Genomic DNA, 16,957 nt, shown 5'->3' on the forward strand with positions numbered 1-16,957 from the left:
TTAAGCTTTAACCCTTTCCTATACCAACTGTATGCGTGTGTGTGTGTGTGTGTGTGTATGTGTATGTTAGACCAGTTTAAGTGTTTATGTGTATGTTAGACCAGTTTAAGTGTTTATGTGTATGTTAGACCAGTTTAAGTGTTTATGTGTATGTTAGACCAGTTTAAGTGTTTATGTGTATGTTAGACCAGTTTAAGTGTTTATGTGTATGTTAGACCAGTTTAAGTGTTTATGTGTATTGTGTGTGTGTGTGTGTGTTTATGTGTATGTTAGACCAGTTTAATTGTTTATGTAGTATGTTAGACTAGTTTAAGTGTTTATGTAGTATGTTGGACTAGTTTAAGTGTTTATGTAGTTAATAAAGTCATTTATTTGTATCACACTTGACGTTGTTCATTGTTTACTCATAACTGGCGTCCCTAATCATGCAGATTTATGCTGCAGGCTCTGTGTAGAGTTGTACAGTAAGAAAGTTATTTCCCTTAACCAGGAAATTAACGTTCTTAGAATTGACAGACAGTTGACCCTGAGAGGTCAAGTAAATATCTACAGCGGATCTAAATATTTATAATTAATTATAACTAGTTATGATTAATTATTCATATTTCCCCATGAGCTGATTCGCTACATTTATGAAGTTTAAAAAGTCTGCCTTGAATAAGATGGAGGATGATTTTAAAGATTGCCTCTAAAAGCTAAGAAACAAAATTAAATGATTTGTTTTCACCTTGTTTTTTCTTGTTGTAATAACTTCAGAATTGCATCTCAACTGATTGTCTTTTGTGGTGCATGTGTCAGTACTTCCCCCATTCCTTTGGCTTCAAGTTGTTTTTCAGTGGAAGACATTAAACTTTAATTTTCACTTAATACTGCAGCTCTCTTATTTGAGCCTCCAGGAGAAAATACAGTTTTGATCTAGTACGAAACATCCCCCAAAGGGTGGTTCAAGGTTACTCAGACTACTGCTAAATGCACTGGGGTCATTTATTTGCATATATTAAAATATCATACTGGTCCAAGAGGAATATCAGTGCACTTTTTTAATTGAAATTCACTGTCAACATCCAATTCAAAACTTCCAACATAGCACTTGGTATATAGCTACAGGACATTATACATAATGAATGAACTGAAGACAGATAAAGAAATATTCCAGGTTCTGTACACGTTTGGCTAATCTGCAGCGTTTGTTTTGATTATCACAAAATAATTTTGTCATATCTTTTTCTTTTCTCTCTCTCTCTTTTGGCAAGACATTTCCAAATGAAGTGAATGGGGCCAATTTTCGAGGCTTTAACGGCTCAAATGTTACAACTTCATATAAGTGTTACATTAACTATTCTGTTAAAACGTCTGTGTTATTTGAACTGTAAAGTTGTTCTCACCCTTTTTACGGTTCATTTTTGCTCCCATTTTATGGTTGTTTTAGGGTTTTAGATGTCATGTTGTAAAAATGGATATAACTTTACACAGAAAAGGTTAGTAAGCATTTCCTCTCAACTAAAATCATATTGAAAATGTCTTGTGGCTGTACTATTGCCATTTATTTTAATATATACGTCCCCATTATTGGCTCCATTTACTTCAACTGTATAGGCGCCTCACTGTAACCCAGGTTTTTGCTCTTTTTTTAAGAAAAGGAGGCATAGTTCAACATATTTTTTTATAAACGTTATATCACCATTGCTATTGATTGAGCTTAACTTGTACTGAATCCAATATATTCCTTTAAGACAGCACAAGAACCATATGTAGCAAACTGTTGGTTGTCTGCAATCTGATATTTTCTGTATAACCCTGTTTTTAGGGCTTTTGCAATGTAGTAATTTATATAAAACTCACCATTTAAATAATTTCAAGACTTTCTAAAACAGCAGGGAATACCAGAGCTTAGAAATGGATGTAAAAGCAAGAACATACAGTACTTAACGTAAGCATATTTTTTGTTAAGCGAAGCTGAGGAGCATAATCAAAGAGTCCTCTTCAAAGCTGCAAGCACAGTAGGAAATCACAGCTTTGCTCACATAAAGACAAAGGGCTCTTCAGATATTATAGTGTGTTACGCACAATAATTGGTAACAAATTTTCACAGGAGAATAGTCATCATAGCATTAAATTGAAACATGCTCAGAGGGTAATACATCAATAGAAAACAAACAGACTGAAAAAAGCTGCTGAAAAAAGAAAGAGGAGGTCGTAAATAAGACATAATTTAGCATTGGAACCAAAACAACTAAGCATGTACGAGAGCCAAATTGAATGTACGTTTTCAATTTGCTCAGCGATTTGAATCTTAAATAACAACGGACTCTTTTGTGCTCATTCAGTCAATGCAAAACTGTGGTGATGTCGATCAAAGCTGCTGAAATCCTCCGGCTCTGTTTGAGTTTTTTAATAAGGCTTCTGTAAGGCAGCATTAGCCGTGTGCTTTATTTTCATGGCTGATTCTGGAAGGGTAATGTTATAGTCATAGTGGTGTCCTGCGGCTTTGCGAGTGGGCGGTTGACCATTTCGTTCTCATTCTGTCTGGCATTCTCTTCGTTCATTTGAGACACTTCAGTGGATCCCGCTTCGAAGCCAGGGACGGTGTTGGCAACATGGACCACGTGCACCTTATTTCGTCCCTTTTTGCTGAGGATGCAGCTGAAGACCTTCTTGAAGCCCTTGCGAAAGTGTTTGGACACCAGGGCGTAAACGATAGGGTTGAGGCAAGAGTTGGCGTAGGCCATACAGTGGGACAGCAGCCTGAAGGCGTAGGTGGTCTGATTGAAGGGAAAATCTCCATAGAGGTAGCACAAAATGACCACGTGGTATGGTAGCCAGCAGATGCAAAAGAGCACTGTGACTATGATGATCATCTTGGTGACCTTGCGCTTGGCTCGCTTCGACTCCGACATCCCATCGAGAGGATCCACCGCGGTCCACAGGTACTTGATGGTGCGTGTGTAGGACAAGCTCACGATGAGCACAGGAATAACATAGCCAAAAACAAAGGTGCAGGTGTCCAGAACCTTCCGGTTATGCTCTTCCCACCCTGGCACGCACACATTGCTGTTTTCGAAATCAATGAGGTCGTAGTAACTCAAATAAGGCCCGGCGAAAACAAGCGACAGGCCCCAGATGACCACCATCGCGACTATGGCATTACACGGCGTTCTCAATTCTCTGGAGCGCAGAGGGTAACGGATGGCCAGATACCTGCAAAAGAAGAAACCCACCGATCAAATGGAGCTGTGAAAAATTGGCTCTTCAGCCATGTATAAAAAGAACCACAGGAAATGTTCATCAGAAGCTGAGTGGTGCTTTTTGAAATTGAGTTTGACCCGAAACGCCATATGATCAATATAGCCAGTGTGTTTCAGTGCACAAGTTGTTTTCTACCTAAAGGTGAGGTAATTGCCAATGGGGGTTCTCAGCCTCCGCTGAGCCCTGGACCATTTTTCACAGAGCAGGAAACTGTCAAATTAACATGTTTTTTTCGAAAGGTAAACACTTTCAGGGTGGATGGAGGGCAGTGGGTCTGTTGCTCAGGCTGAGAGTAACATATTATACTGGCACATATAGGTGGCCTTGTTACATTTATGCCATTATTTCAGCAAAAAGGCTGGCTGGCTCTCCCATTCAGCTGTCTCCGGGTCAGCTCTGAAGTCCCACTCGTCACTGGTGCTTTAGTTCGACCTTAATGTTACATAATTTTAGCTAACACACCAGTAAGTGGATACGGGTGGGTGATACTAAAGCTTCTTTTTTCACTGTTTCATTGTGAAGACAGGAATAATGGGCTGCAGGTTTTTGGAGTTGTTTTATTAGTGAAGTGGGTCTTTGGCGATAAGTCCACTGACGTTTTTGCAGTTAAACACCAACCTTTGCCAATGCAATTTGCAAGACTTCCTTGTGTTCAGGCGATCCATTTCATGATGTTATTATGCCTAGAGTTAAGTTTACTTGATAGGATTAATATTATAATCAGCATGCCCTGGTTGTCTTTAAAGATCTTTAACTTTTATGTCCCAAGGGTTGACAACATTTATTAGAACTAATAGATTTTAATTTACTTCTGATTGTTATATGAATATCACATTAAACCATTCTTCATTTGCTTGTGCTACTTTTATATTCCTTTTATATATACATTTTAGTGTTTTACCCTTGTCTGAGATCATGTCTTATCATTTTATACTTTGAAAATCATGCATAAAAATATGAATTATTATGTGTTCAAAATCATATTCTAAACAAAGAATGAAATAAAGATAAACCATTTCTATGTCTATTGTGTGAAAATTTTAATTATTCTCCCATAGGTGTCACATTATCTGCACTGGGAAATTTTGCACCTAATACATTTTGCACTTTTTTTTCAGAAGTTAGTGTACTTGTTTATCAAGTCTGAAAACAGTGAAGATGAAATATGAGATGTGACAAAAACAAATAAATAAATAAAGGCAAATATCACCTGAGAACAGAATATTATTGTGTCATTTCCAAACAATTTTTCAAATTATGCACAAAGTGTGAAAATATTAAAGGGGTCCTATTATGCTCTTTTACAAAGTCTTGATTTTGATTTGGGGGTGTACTAGAACATGCTCTCATGCTTGGTGTTTCGAAAAAACGCATTATTTTTCACATAATTTACATTATTACAATACCTTTCTCCCCAGCCTGGCACAATCGGCTCGATTAGTTCCGGGTTTGATGAAGGCCCGCCTTCCGAAAAACAAAATGTGTTGTAATTGGTTAGCTTTCCCAGTGCGTTGTGATTGGCGAACAGCTTAGACGGTGTTTCAGTACTGCCACGCCCCTTACCAAATCAGCAAGTTAAGTCTGCTCAGGTATAGTTAACGATGGCGTCAATATTGCCATATCAATTTGAGCCGGATTCAGACCCAGAGAATATTGAACAAGAGGATCGCGCAGAACCTTTGCACGCACGGATATTGCAAGACATATTAGAGTGGTAACATTATTGTTGTTGGTTTTTAAACTTTTTTTTTTTTGCTAAATCACGTTTTAGATACAATGTCAACAACCGCTTAAAAATAAGTCCATTTACTATGTACAGATAAGTGCAATGCATTATGTTTATTGTGCTTTATTTAATTCTAACATTATAACATGAATTGCAGTGAAACTGTTATACAGTTGAATTTATTTATACAATAGTCTCATGATTGAACTGTAAATTCTGCAGAGTACATCATTGTCCAGTATTGTACTGTCAGCAATTTATGAAAAAAAAACTGCATTTCTTCGACATGGCGAAAACTTGTCGCTACAGCAGTTCTTCTTCTTCTTCATTTTCTCTGATGCACTAACTCTGCAGCAGCACTTCTTCTTCGTCATCGTCTCGTCTGATGCACTCAACCAAGCGATCTAACCACAACCTCGCCCCTCCCCACCCCCCAACCATTCGAATTTCCAGTTTGTAACGTTGTAGATCTTTTTTATGCCCAAACATACACACTACACACTGACTAAAATTCAAAAAGTGAAAAAGCATAATAGGATCCCTTTTATTGTGTTTATGAGGTTTCATAAAATGTTAGCTATGAAATTAGCCTTTACAAGACAAAGGAATTGGCAGTTTTATTTTTAAAAAAATGAAATAAATAAATAAATACATACATACATACATAAATGTAATTTCCTCCACCACCATGCACTTCCATCATAGAATGCCATTAAACACAAAACATCACTGAAATTAAAACAATGACAATTTTTCCAGTGATGTATGCATATATACACTGTACACATGGACATGATATTAATTAAAGGAAATAAACCAGTGATAGTGTGAAAAGTGTTTTAAGAGGGTTTTTCTAAAAAAAAAAAAAAATCCTATAGCTGAAGAAACCCACCTATCCACAGACACCGCGGCCAGGGTGAAACTGCTAGCATACATGGTGAGGTTGATGAAGAAGTGAACCACCTTGCACATGAAGGACCCGAAAACCCAACCCTCCAGGGAGTAGATGGTTGCTTGGAAAGGCACACAGAAGATGATGAAGAAGAAATCTGCTACGCTGAGGTTGAGGATGAACAGATTGGTGGTGTTGTACCCAACCTGCCCACTTCTGAGGAGCACAGCCAGTACCAGACTATTCCCAATGGTCCCCAGGAGGAAGATGAGCGAGAAGACCACAGACACAATGACACTGGCTGGGTTGAGCTGGTAGCTCTCGGAGGCGTTCCAGTGTCCCATGGGAAGTAATCTCAGAAGCAATCAATTATTTCTAAACAGTAGCTTTAAAAGCCTCTCTTTTGTCATCTTACTCTCTTAACATAGAGGTGTTTTCAGAAATGACTTGAAAACTGCCAGTGCTTTTTAAAGGCTCTGAAGCATATCAGCTCTGAATCCCCCATCAGTGAATTAAGCTACAGCCTTATTGATCAGACTGTACAGACTCTTTTGTAGAAATAATTTCGGGGATTAGGTTGATTCATACTACACAAGCATATGTGATAAAGCTTTGAGAGACAGAGACACCACTTAAGTCGGTGCTGGCAGGACAAATGTTTTCGCTTTTCTGGCTTTTGGCATATCTTTCTTTGTTTTGGCTTCTTTGAACAATTCCCTTTGTAAACACACTTGACTGTCCTTCATGTGAAGCCAGCTAACTAGCTGCCAGTGAATATAACATGAAGTGTCCTTCAAGAAGCAGGGCTGTTAAACTAATCCCTTTGGTTACAGTCACGGAGTGCATCCGTTTGGTCACTTGACAAATGGCACACCGAACCTCCTCACACAGCACCACAAGTCTCTCTAACCCCCTTTCAAACTCATTTGCCATTTAAAATTAAGTCAAACTTGCATGAACTCTTGATCCAAATAAAAGCATCTCAGAACTAAGATTTCAAAAGAGACTAATTCTAACAAAGACATAAAAATAACATCAAAATATATTGGAAAATGTTGTAAAGGAAGCATGCAAAATGCAGCATGTATATATATTCTAAATAAAGCATACTAAATAGAGTATACAGACACATTAAAGAAAGAAACAACGTAACAGATGCATTACATGTAAAATATGCATGATATAAATGCATTTTGCAGACTAAAGATATATTTACATAAATAAAGATAAGTTATCCAAGGTCATCATAGAAATATACATACATACATACATATTAAACATCATTCTTGAGATGTTATGGAAAATGTCAATCTGTACTAACTGTAAAAGCCAGAGAGCCAACATAACATCCTAGAATCTGATGACAGTATGAGAATTTCAATCAGTTGCTTTTACTTACCAGCTTATGGGATGAACAATGACTGAATATCCACGATTTAGATTCATTGTAATACTGAGAAGCTTCTGGGGTCCAGGCAAGCTAGTGGTGCTTGCAGAATGTAACAGTACTTGAACAGCCCTCATCTCCTCTAATTCCGCTTCTCCGTTTCTCTATGCATTCCCTCCCTCACTCCCCCTCACAAAAGAAGGTTCCTCCTCCACATCGTGGTAAAGGCTCACACTTCACTGCAAGAGAGAGAGAACGTGCGGTGTTTCTTTCAGCACGTACATTCCTACAAAGATCTTTTCATGTGCGTTACTAATGCTGAACCTGATACGCACACGCACAAATCTAGAATATTAACCTGGTAAATTAATCAGAATGAGGCCTTCGTGGTCAGATGGTATTTTCTTTTTGCATCACGTTTTGCACATGGGCAATTTTCCTTTTAGAAGCATAAGTCGTGGCCTAATGGTTAGAGAGTTGGACTCATAACCCAAAGGTTGTGGGTTCGAGTCTCAGACCGGCAGGGATTGTAGGTGGGGGGGAGTGAATGTACAGTGCTCTCTCCCACCTTCAATACCACGACTGAGGTGCCCTTGAGCAAGGCACCGAACCCCCAACTGCTCCCCGGGCGCCGCAGCATAAATGGCTGCCCACTGCTCCGGGTGTGTGTTCACGGTGTGTGTGTGTTCACTGCTGTGTGTGTGCACTTAGGATGGGTTAAATGCAGAGCACTAATTCCGAGTATGGGTAACCATACTTGGCCACATGTCACGTCACGTCATAATTTAGAAATGTATTGGAATATATTTCCCAAGAGATGAGACTTCAACTGCAATCCGTTTACAGCATTTTTTTCAATTGGATACGCACTATGACCAAATCAATACACCTTCAAGGCATCATTGCTCATGATAATATGACAGAAGGAAGGCATTTCTGCAAAACTGTTTCTGTTGCTTCTTCACAAATATCACAGTTATTGTTTTGGGAAATTGCGCTGCAGCACATTTTACATTGTGAATACTTGTGCAATAATAGTGTCCTTTCAACTGTGTAATATGACGCCTGTCTACAGGTTCTGCTCTCCTGTATGACACTGTTTATGTGAGACACATGCAATTTATTTATTTATTTATGTATATATTTATGTCCTTGGAGCATACACTAAGCCCAAGAAAAAATTCCCTAAGGGGACATTTGTCTCAAATCTGAAATCAAAAGTGACTTCATATCTCGTTTTTCACATTTTCATCAGTCACAAGAATAGCCAAACACATACTTTTTGAACAGGATGATCAGGCTATATTGTACATATTTTGTCTTCTCTGAAACATTTAAGTATCTTCCATAGCTCCTGAAAGGCAAACAAAATGAGCAAAAAATCACTCATGATCACCCTGTTCAAAAGTTTACACCCCCAGCTCTTAATGCATTGTGGTTCCTTCTTGAGCATCAGTGAATATTTTCACCCTTTGTAATAGTTGTGTATCCATCAGTTGTCCTCAGAGGAAGATGAAGACGAAGAGGAATTATATTTACTGTGTGCTTGCTTTTCGTTTGCAAAAGGGTCTTTCGGGTCACAACTGCGTAATACAACACAGTACTGCCTTTGAAATTCATCTATGAATAATGCACAGCTCAGACCACACAACTTGTGCTACTTTACAATATAGTGCACATAGAATGGTTTCTGTCTTCTTACATGATATTACTTCCACATTCTCCATTTCTATACCCAAATGAGGATTTTTTCCCCACTTGGTGATGGAAAAGTACAAAACCCATTTCAGCAGTACAGTAACTCAATCCACACAGACTATAATGACGTCCTCTCAGAGGCCTGTCACTCTAGGATTTCCCCGCTAATGTTCAAGCACCTCAAATCAGATGAAATCATGTAGCCACATCCAAATGGGATGCCACCCGTTCTTCTGTCATGCACAACCTATGACCAGATCAGGTCACAGTACTTGACAGTGACACAATTGATGCATTTTTGTCTGATTTATACAGACGCATTAATTTGTATTAAAACCATTTCTTTCAAAATGGTTGAACCTAAGGTTTTCATTTTCACCTACAGCCATTTTTAGAACAAACCACACTGTTTTATACACGTGTCAGCACTGACAGATTTTTACTTTAAATTCTGCACATTCTTGCAGCTGTCATGCTGGTTTAAAAGTACAGCATGACAGGTACAGAGTTCATATTACTAAGAGAGAGGCTTCAATAAAACAGTTAATCATCACTAATAAGAATTCAGTATGATGTTTGTGTTTTTATTGACGTATACTGTATTTCTTTATGGTAAAGGTGTCCTTATTGTTATTTTCAGTTCTTCACTTGGGAGTTTTGAATTGCTGTGATAAAAATTCTAGAAGATTCTAGAGTTGGTCACTGGGGAACACTGCCACTTTGATGAAGACTATGGGAATGGATCCCTCAAGCAGACGGGGCTTGAATACAAAGAGCATCATTACAGTTAGGGCCTCTGAATGATTGTGCTATTGTTGTGCAGTGTGAGATCCAGCCGAATGCCTAATGCCTAATTTCATGCCGTCTGTCTTTTTCTTACTTTCATTTATATTATTGATTTCTAAATGCTTATTCTTCAAGTAGGCTGAAAGGCAGGATGCATGATATTTTTATGTTGTCTCTTGTCTGTGCACTGTATGTGTATTTGTTATTCATAATGGGGAATTTGTAATATAAGTTGCCACTGAGATAAAGAGTGGAAGGCTATGTGGTCCATTTGTGGAAATGAACTGAAACATTGAAATCCTCTGTTCTTGTGTGACCACTGTGTCCTAATAGCAAGTTATGAATGCATATGTAATTGTATGGTCCATTTGTGGAGCTAAATTAGGAGCTGCTGAATATGTCACTTCTGCCATTTAGGTATTTTCCAAATGGCACTTACCACCAAAATTAATGAATAAACTTCCAAAATTTAAGGTAATGGTGTTGTTTTCACAAATATCAGCACCATTGCAAATGTGATATTGATTTTTATACAACAATTCGGGTTACTTGCCCTCAGGCCATCCAAGATGTAGATGAGTTTGTTTCTTCATGGGAAAAGATTTGGAGAAATTTAGCATCTCTTGCTCACCAATGAATCCTCTGCAGTGAATGGGTGCCGTCAGAATGAGAAAGTTCGAACAGCTGATAAAAACGTCATAATAATTAATAAGTAATCCACACGACTCCAGTCCATCAGTTAACATCTTGTGAAATGAAAATCTGTAAGAAACAAATCCATCATCAAGGCATTTTAACTTGAATCCATATTCTGACCAATATATGACTCCATAATCTATAATAAATAATAATAATAATATCCTCCATTGAAAAAGTTGATCTCCTTTTATCCTCTCACATCAAAATCCATTCTATTTGTTTCTAGCTGTTTTGGACTGTTTCACCTTGTAAATGGTGATTGATCTGCGCATCACGACTTTTTTAATATTGCAAAGTTCGATTTGTGAGACTTGCTGCCAACTACAGGCAGGTTTACTTTCATATCTAAAGTATTATTCAATTTTTTACAATAATTTCAGATTTTTATATTCAAAGTGTATATTATATTTAAAACATTAATCTCATAACATTATTTATGCTATTGTAACTGCAATGTAAAAGCATTCATACCTCCTCTGAGTTGCATCAAACAGTCTGTGTAAATGCGTCTAAATAACACTTCAGATAAAGTTGCTGTGCCACTACTGTAGTGCAAAATGGATTTTGTTGAAAAAAGCTAAAGAAAGTACAGCATCTGGATTATTAGCACACTCCACTACTGATATCTGCTGGCCTCAATATGAATGTCTGCCCATCTCAGACTGCAGCCTAAGAGTTTTCAAAAGCTCTGTCGTGGAAGTCAAGTGTAGGTCAACTCTAGTCATTTCAGCACAGTTTCTTCAGTTGCTGAAAAACTGAAACCTATTGGGATTATACACCGCACGTTTAAGTCCGTTTTCTGTTTTCTAATCCATACATCTTGTCCAAAGTTAAAATATTTAAACACAGCACAATCAAATTAAATTCATAGCACATTCTGAGAATTTTCCCTTGTCGTCATGGCAACACAAGCAGCAAAATCTGGGCCAACTAGTGTGAGTCTCTAGATCATAAATTATCCTAAAATTATCTCTAATAGTTTTTAAAAAAGCAGTGTCACTGGGTGTTATTGTCACCCATTTCTTTGTCTATATTTATAAGTATATGTATTTTTCCCAATATAGAATAAATAAACGTGACCATCTTCATTTCCGTTTTTCCTTTGAAGAGAGATTTTCTTGGATCTGAGTAATTGGTCACATCTGTTTAAGCTGGCTTGCAAGTATGAGTAGTAAAACTTTCTTTTTCAAAAGAATATTTGTCAATGCAACACAGAAAGATCAAGACCTTCCTTGCTATAGTTCATATTCATGGCTTTATTTGCTATTAAATATTTATAATAATGTTTTTGACATTTGAATGTTTTTTTTCTTTTTCTTTTCTTTCTTTCTTTTTTGTGCATTATTCATCTTCTTCATTCTGTCTAAAACCATTACCATAATGGCAACCAGTTATAGCAGAATAAATGGGTGGACAAAGAAACCACGCTTCACTAGCACTCATCTCATCTTACACTGAGCAACCCTGACAAAACTGCTTTTTAAATGGCTGCATGCATTTTAGCACAGTTTGTTTGCTTAATCATGTCATTTGGATATTCTTAAAAGGGTGGACAGCGTGGGAGGAGAAGTGACAAAACGTCCATCAGCCAGATGGTTGGAATATTTATCACTAAACACTACAAGAGAACATCAACCATGTAAAAGTCATGTATGAAGAGTGATGTTTTCAATCTGGCAGTTTTGCAGTTACGGTCCAGTACAGTCAATTTTTTAAAATAGGTTTTGAAAACACAAAGCTGATTAAAGGTGACCGGAGAATGACAGGCAGTAATAAAAAATAATATAAATAATGCATGTTTCCTTGACTAGCATGAATCAAAGACAAGCCTGCCCAGAAGCATTTGAATTAAGAGGTCCACAGGTTGATGTTGGACCTTGATCCTCACTAGACACAAAGTATTCAGCTCACTTTAAGAGTCTGCCTTTATTTTCAACAGTGGCAGACTCAATAGCGTGCATTGTAATAGCACAGAGGTCTGAGCATTAAGGCCATGTTGCACATAGAATGGTTAAATTAAACCGACTGGCAAATGCTTTGAAGAAACCAAATTTAAAGTGTAGCATAGCTGTAAATCACCAGCCTGATATAGAATTTCAGAGGTTTTGTATTACATTAGCTAGGCCTATTTATCAGTTTCATTGCATTTACTTTCTCTGTGGCACAGCCTGGATCTTGCAGGTCACTGAGTGAGTCAAATCTTGATTCATTAGCTGTTCTGTCAGATTCAGTTCATTCAGTGAAGGATTTGACAGATGGATTCAAACCGATAACTTGTAAGTCACTGTGAACTATTCATTATGAAAACACACTTCTAGGTTATAAAAGTAATTTGTTCATGAATTAAACTGTAGGTGGCGCTCTGTTATTTTTTGTGTGCGCTGTGAAGCTCTTGAGGAGTGTCGCTGCTGAAGCAGTGCAGAAAACAGCTGTGATCTGCGACACACTCCCAGGAATGAACTGAAAATACCTGCTCTGCTCCACTCAATCCACTGCAGGAGTTTTGCCACTGTAGCCTGCAAATGGTAGTCATTTCAATTGGAACAGCTGATCACACGAATTTGCTGCAATGACCAACAGAAAGCTGATGGAATTGCAAGCATCTTTTCTGTGAGACTGTTTGATGAGTATTGACAACAGACAATGAATCCTTCTTTTTTTTTGGTGATAGCACCTTTACGACGATTCACAAAACAGATTTTGTTTTTCGTGGTTGCACTGCCTTTTCATTATTTTTCTTCTTAAACATGCGCTTGATGGATGTTTTTGACCATTGTGTTGCATCTCACTGCTTTTCAGCTTCTTGTGTATACATGCCGAAGTTTAACGTTTAAAAATGTGCCTCAAAGCCCTTTGCCCATTTCCATTTCTCAGAGTTGCGTCTCACATTTACACTCTTTAACTCACAATTTGGTAACCGACAGTTTACATTAAATACACTTTCTGCTCAGGTGTCAGACAACAATGTAGTATGCTTGAGAATCTATTAGTCTATTTTTAACAGTGTTTTTAGTCAGCGACAGTGGATATCACTCATACATATTTCAAATCAGCAACAAAATCTGAAATTAAATGCCCCATAAATGTTGTTCCTTATGCTCAAATAGAGTTAAAAAGGCTTATTTTTCAGACTAGACCAGTCAATGCGCATGTACAGTCATAAGAGCGTCAGGTTTCTATGGGAACCGGAGATTATAACGGCAGCTGCAGTGATGCAATGACTTTACTAATCAGCGATTGGCTCTTTCACTTAGAAGGCGGTGCATATTCCACCATATTGGCGTTGCAGTTTCTCCCATTCATAAGTAATAGAAGTGAACCGTCTTTGTATATCTATAGTCTTTGATGTCGGCTACTGTGTACAGTCTGTTCCAATACGAGACCATTACTGTTGCATCCCTGTGATGTTCAATGACAGGAAATCAAAGCTTCTCTCTTCACACAGACACCCAAGTTTTTTAACAAATGCACTCTAAACTACATTCAGCTGCTTCTTGTACTGCTTTGTGGCTTATAACGACAGAGATAATGATTGTGACATTTCGAACTTGCAGAGAATAGAACCCCATTCATTGGCTAATTGCTCTCCGTACCTCGAGTCAGTAAATGACTGGCTTAATTAGGCAGCATGTCCTTGTGTCTGCTCACTGGACCGCTGTCTGGGTTCAGAGGTTAGAAACCGACAGACAACTCCCTTCCTCCAGCTCTTACATCTAGTGAGATAATATTCTGCAAACGTTGTGCAATAAGCTCCTTTACATCCAGTCATTTTCACAGCGTAAAGCTTCTCTAAACAGCTATTTATCTGCACCGCAAGACCTGTCAGTGTGTAGCAAACACATTGATTGCATAATAACTGCAGAATAAGATCACGTCTGTGGCATAATGGTCAACAAGCTTACTCATTCTTACTAAACCATCATTCCTGTCCCTTGTTAAATATAATCAATACCATAATTTATGCAATGCAAAAGAGCAAACGATCATGCTTCACGCACACTAATGATACACAAGCACAAATCTGATTTGAGTCTACTTCACTTTTTAGGCTTTTAATCATTATTTTTGTGTGTGTGTGTGTGCAATGTCTGTTTTTTTTTCATTTAAATGTCTTTTATCTTTTGTCATCTTCATCAGTGAGAGATTGAGAGAGATAATCGTGACACAGCTGCATTATAATTCAGTTTTGAGCATTACTGTTGTCACTAGCCTTTATTTTTGTCATTGAGGAATCAATCTGACACATACACAATAACAATATGTCATTTGATGCTTCAAATTACAAGAAGTGTCTGATATACATGTGTGTCAGTGTGCATGGGCTGGGTGAATACGCTCATACAGAGCAATGTGATAAGCCTCCGTTTAGTGATTCAATGTATGTGCGTCACTGTGAAAAAAAATCACACCGCTTGAGAGGGCTTGAAGCTTACATAAAAATACTAGGCTGTGTGTCATTTCAGATACACCTAACAGATGTGCCATCAGGTTGGTTTCATAGGATGTTCATTGACTGAAAGTGTGAGATTGAAATTGAAGATTATTTATTTGCCATGTGTGGATGTGTGTGAATTGGGATGTTGTTGTTTTATAGACTTGCTTGACTGCAAAAAACAACAACAGTCTGTTTGTACAAATAACAGTAGGTGTGTGTGGAAAATGCAGGCAGTAAGGCAATGTAGTGAGCTGAAAATTATGTAAACAAAGCATTGACAGATGCATAAAATTGATATTGTGCAAGCTATGCTAGAGGCCAGGCAATGCCTTGAGGGTATCATAATGAACAATATAGCTTGTGTGAATGAAATAATGTGGAGGGAAAAAATGTATGTATAATATTCAAAAGAAAGATCATGTTATCGTGGTGAAAACAGCAGGAGAGTGTGCACTATAGCAAAGTGGAATGCATTAATGCACAGAAAAAAAAATCAATCAAAATCTGAATGTATGAGAAGCTTATTTTCTTTCTGTTTATAATGCATATTGCCTGGGGGAAGAAGTGTTTTGAATCCTGGTTTTTAATGTGATTCAGATTCTAGTGTCGTAGCATTTCTTTTCACACCTTATTGAGATCAGGTTTATTACCAGGTTTATTATTGTTAACTAAAACTATAAAATAAAAAAATAATCATTAACTGACTGTGTGAGTTAAAATATAGAAAATATAAAAATGTAAACTTATTTTATTTCAGATAGTTGCCAAGGCAACATTTGTCATTTTTGCTTAGTCTAAGTTCAAGTAATAAAACAAAAATAAAACTTACAAAATCTATACAAACATATTTGAAATAAATAAAAATGACTAAAACACAAAAATCTTTAACTAAAATTTAAATGAATACAGAAAATATATTTAAAAAAATCTAATTTATTCTATTAACAAAAACTATATCAATGATACTAACAGTACACTGATGTGTTGGAGGCTTGCAGCACATGGCTGAATGTTATTGTGAATGAAGTTCAATCCATCATTTTGTCGCAGAAGTAATGTTACGAAATTATGACTTTAGAACCACTGGATTCATAAAAAATATAAAATCAATTATTAAATATAAAACATTATATGAATATAAAATTATAAAATAACCTTCAGACTTTTGGTATTTTAGTTTGGTTTTATGTAGCACTGTATGTTAGCCATAAATTGAATATGCATATGCCTTCAGAAACTGTCTGCATACTGAGAATTCTAAAGCTAGTTCTTTTTAAACACTTCACCGAACTAAGATCACTGTTTCATCATGGCTAACAATTAGCAATTAGGCTAATTACTGTTGTGCTTTGTGTGCTGTGGTTTAAAGGTTTGTAACCACAGTAGGAGTGCAAAATAACAGCACATTATAGCCTATTCATTCATATTTTGTACTGCGAGATAGTCTTGCATTTTCAAAACTATATTAACTTGAATATTGATTAACTTGCTGAAAGAATGATCATAGTTTGTGCAGATCATAATATGTGTATGTATGTATTGTACAGTGATTTATGGGCTAAACAAATTGGCACTTGATTTCCGACTTAACAAATTTTGAGAAGAAGAAAAAAAAACATCAACTCAGACTACACTCCACATAGTGCATCCTTGACATCCCTCAGGACTTCATGACTCACTGAGTATTTTCTCCAGTAGGTTTCATCTCCTTCTGAGAGATTGATAAAAAAAAAGAACAGTGCTCTATATATAGCAGCATCTGCTCTAAAGAGACAGCTGCCTTCCTGTAAGGATTTCATCAAGAACAATGGCATGAAACGTCTCGGTTGTAACCCTCGTTCCCTGAAGGAGGGAACGGAGACGTCACGTCGGAGATTGACGAATTGGGATCTCGCTTCGGGAGACCAATCTACTTTGAGTGTAACTAAACGAGCCAATGCACATTGGCATGCGATTATTGCATCCAGCTGCCGCTGATCACAGCGTGAGCATAAAAAGGCAGCCGGTGCAATGCATACCAGGTTTTCGCTGAGGAGCCGAGTCGGTGACCTGGCCGCTCAGCGGTGGTACAGCAGCCGTGGTACAGCA

At 37.4% G+C, this 16,957-nt stretch overlaps 1 protein-coding gene across 1 annotated transcript; it reads right to left on the reverse strand.

Moving 5' to 3' along the window:
* Nucleotides 1–2,435: 2,435 nt before the first annotated feature.
* Nucleotides 2,436–6,208, reverse strand: LOC107745605 (galanin receptor type 2-like). Its single transcript, XM_016559509.1, has 2 exons — nt 5,865–6,208; nt 2,436–3,198 (listed from the first exon to the last, which is right to left on the reverse strand). Exons 1-2 carry the CDS (start codon nt 6,206–6,208, stop codon nt 2,436–2,438), a joined length of 1,107 nt encoding a protein of 368 aa, XP_016414995.1.
* Between the last annotated feature and the right edge of the window lie 10,749 nt (nt 6,209–16,957).

The sequence above is a fragment of the Sinocyclocheilus rhinocerous genome, unplaced genomic scaffold, assembly GCF_001515625.1.
Source record: "Sinocyclocheilus rhinocerous isolate Xijiao unplaced genomic scaffold, SAMN03320098_v1.1 scaffold1912, whole genome shotgun sequence".
Taxonomy (NCBI): Eukaryota; Metazoa; Chordata; class Actinopteri; order Cypriniformes; family Cyprinidae; genus Sinocyclocheilus; species Sinocyclocheilus rhinocerous.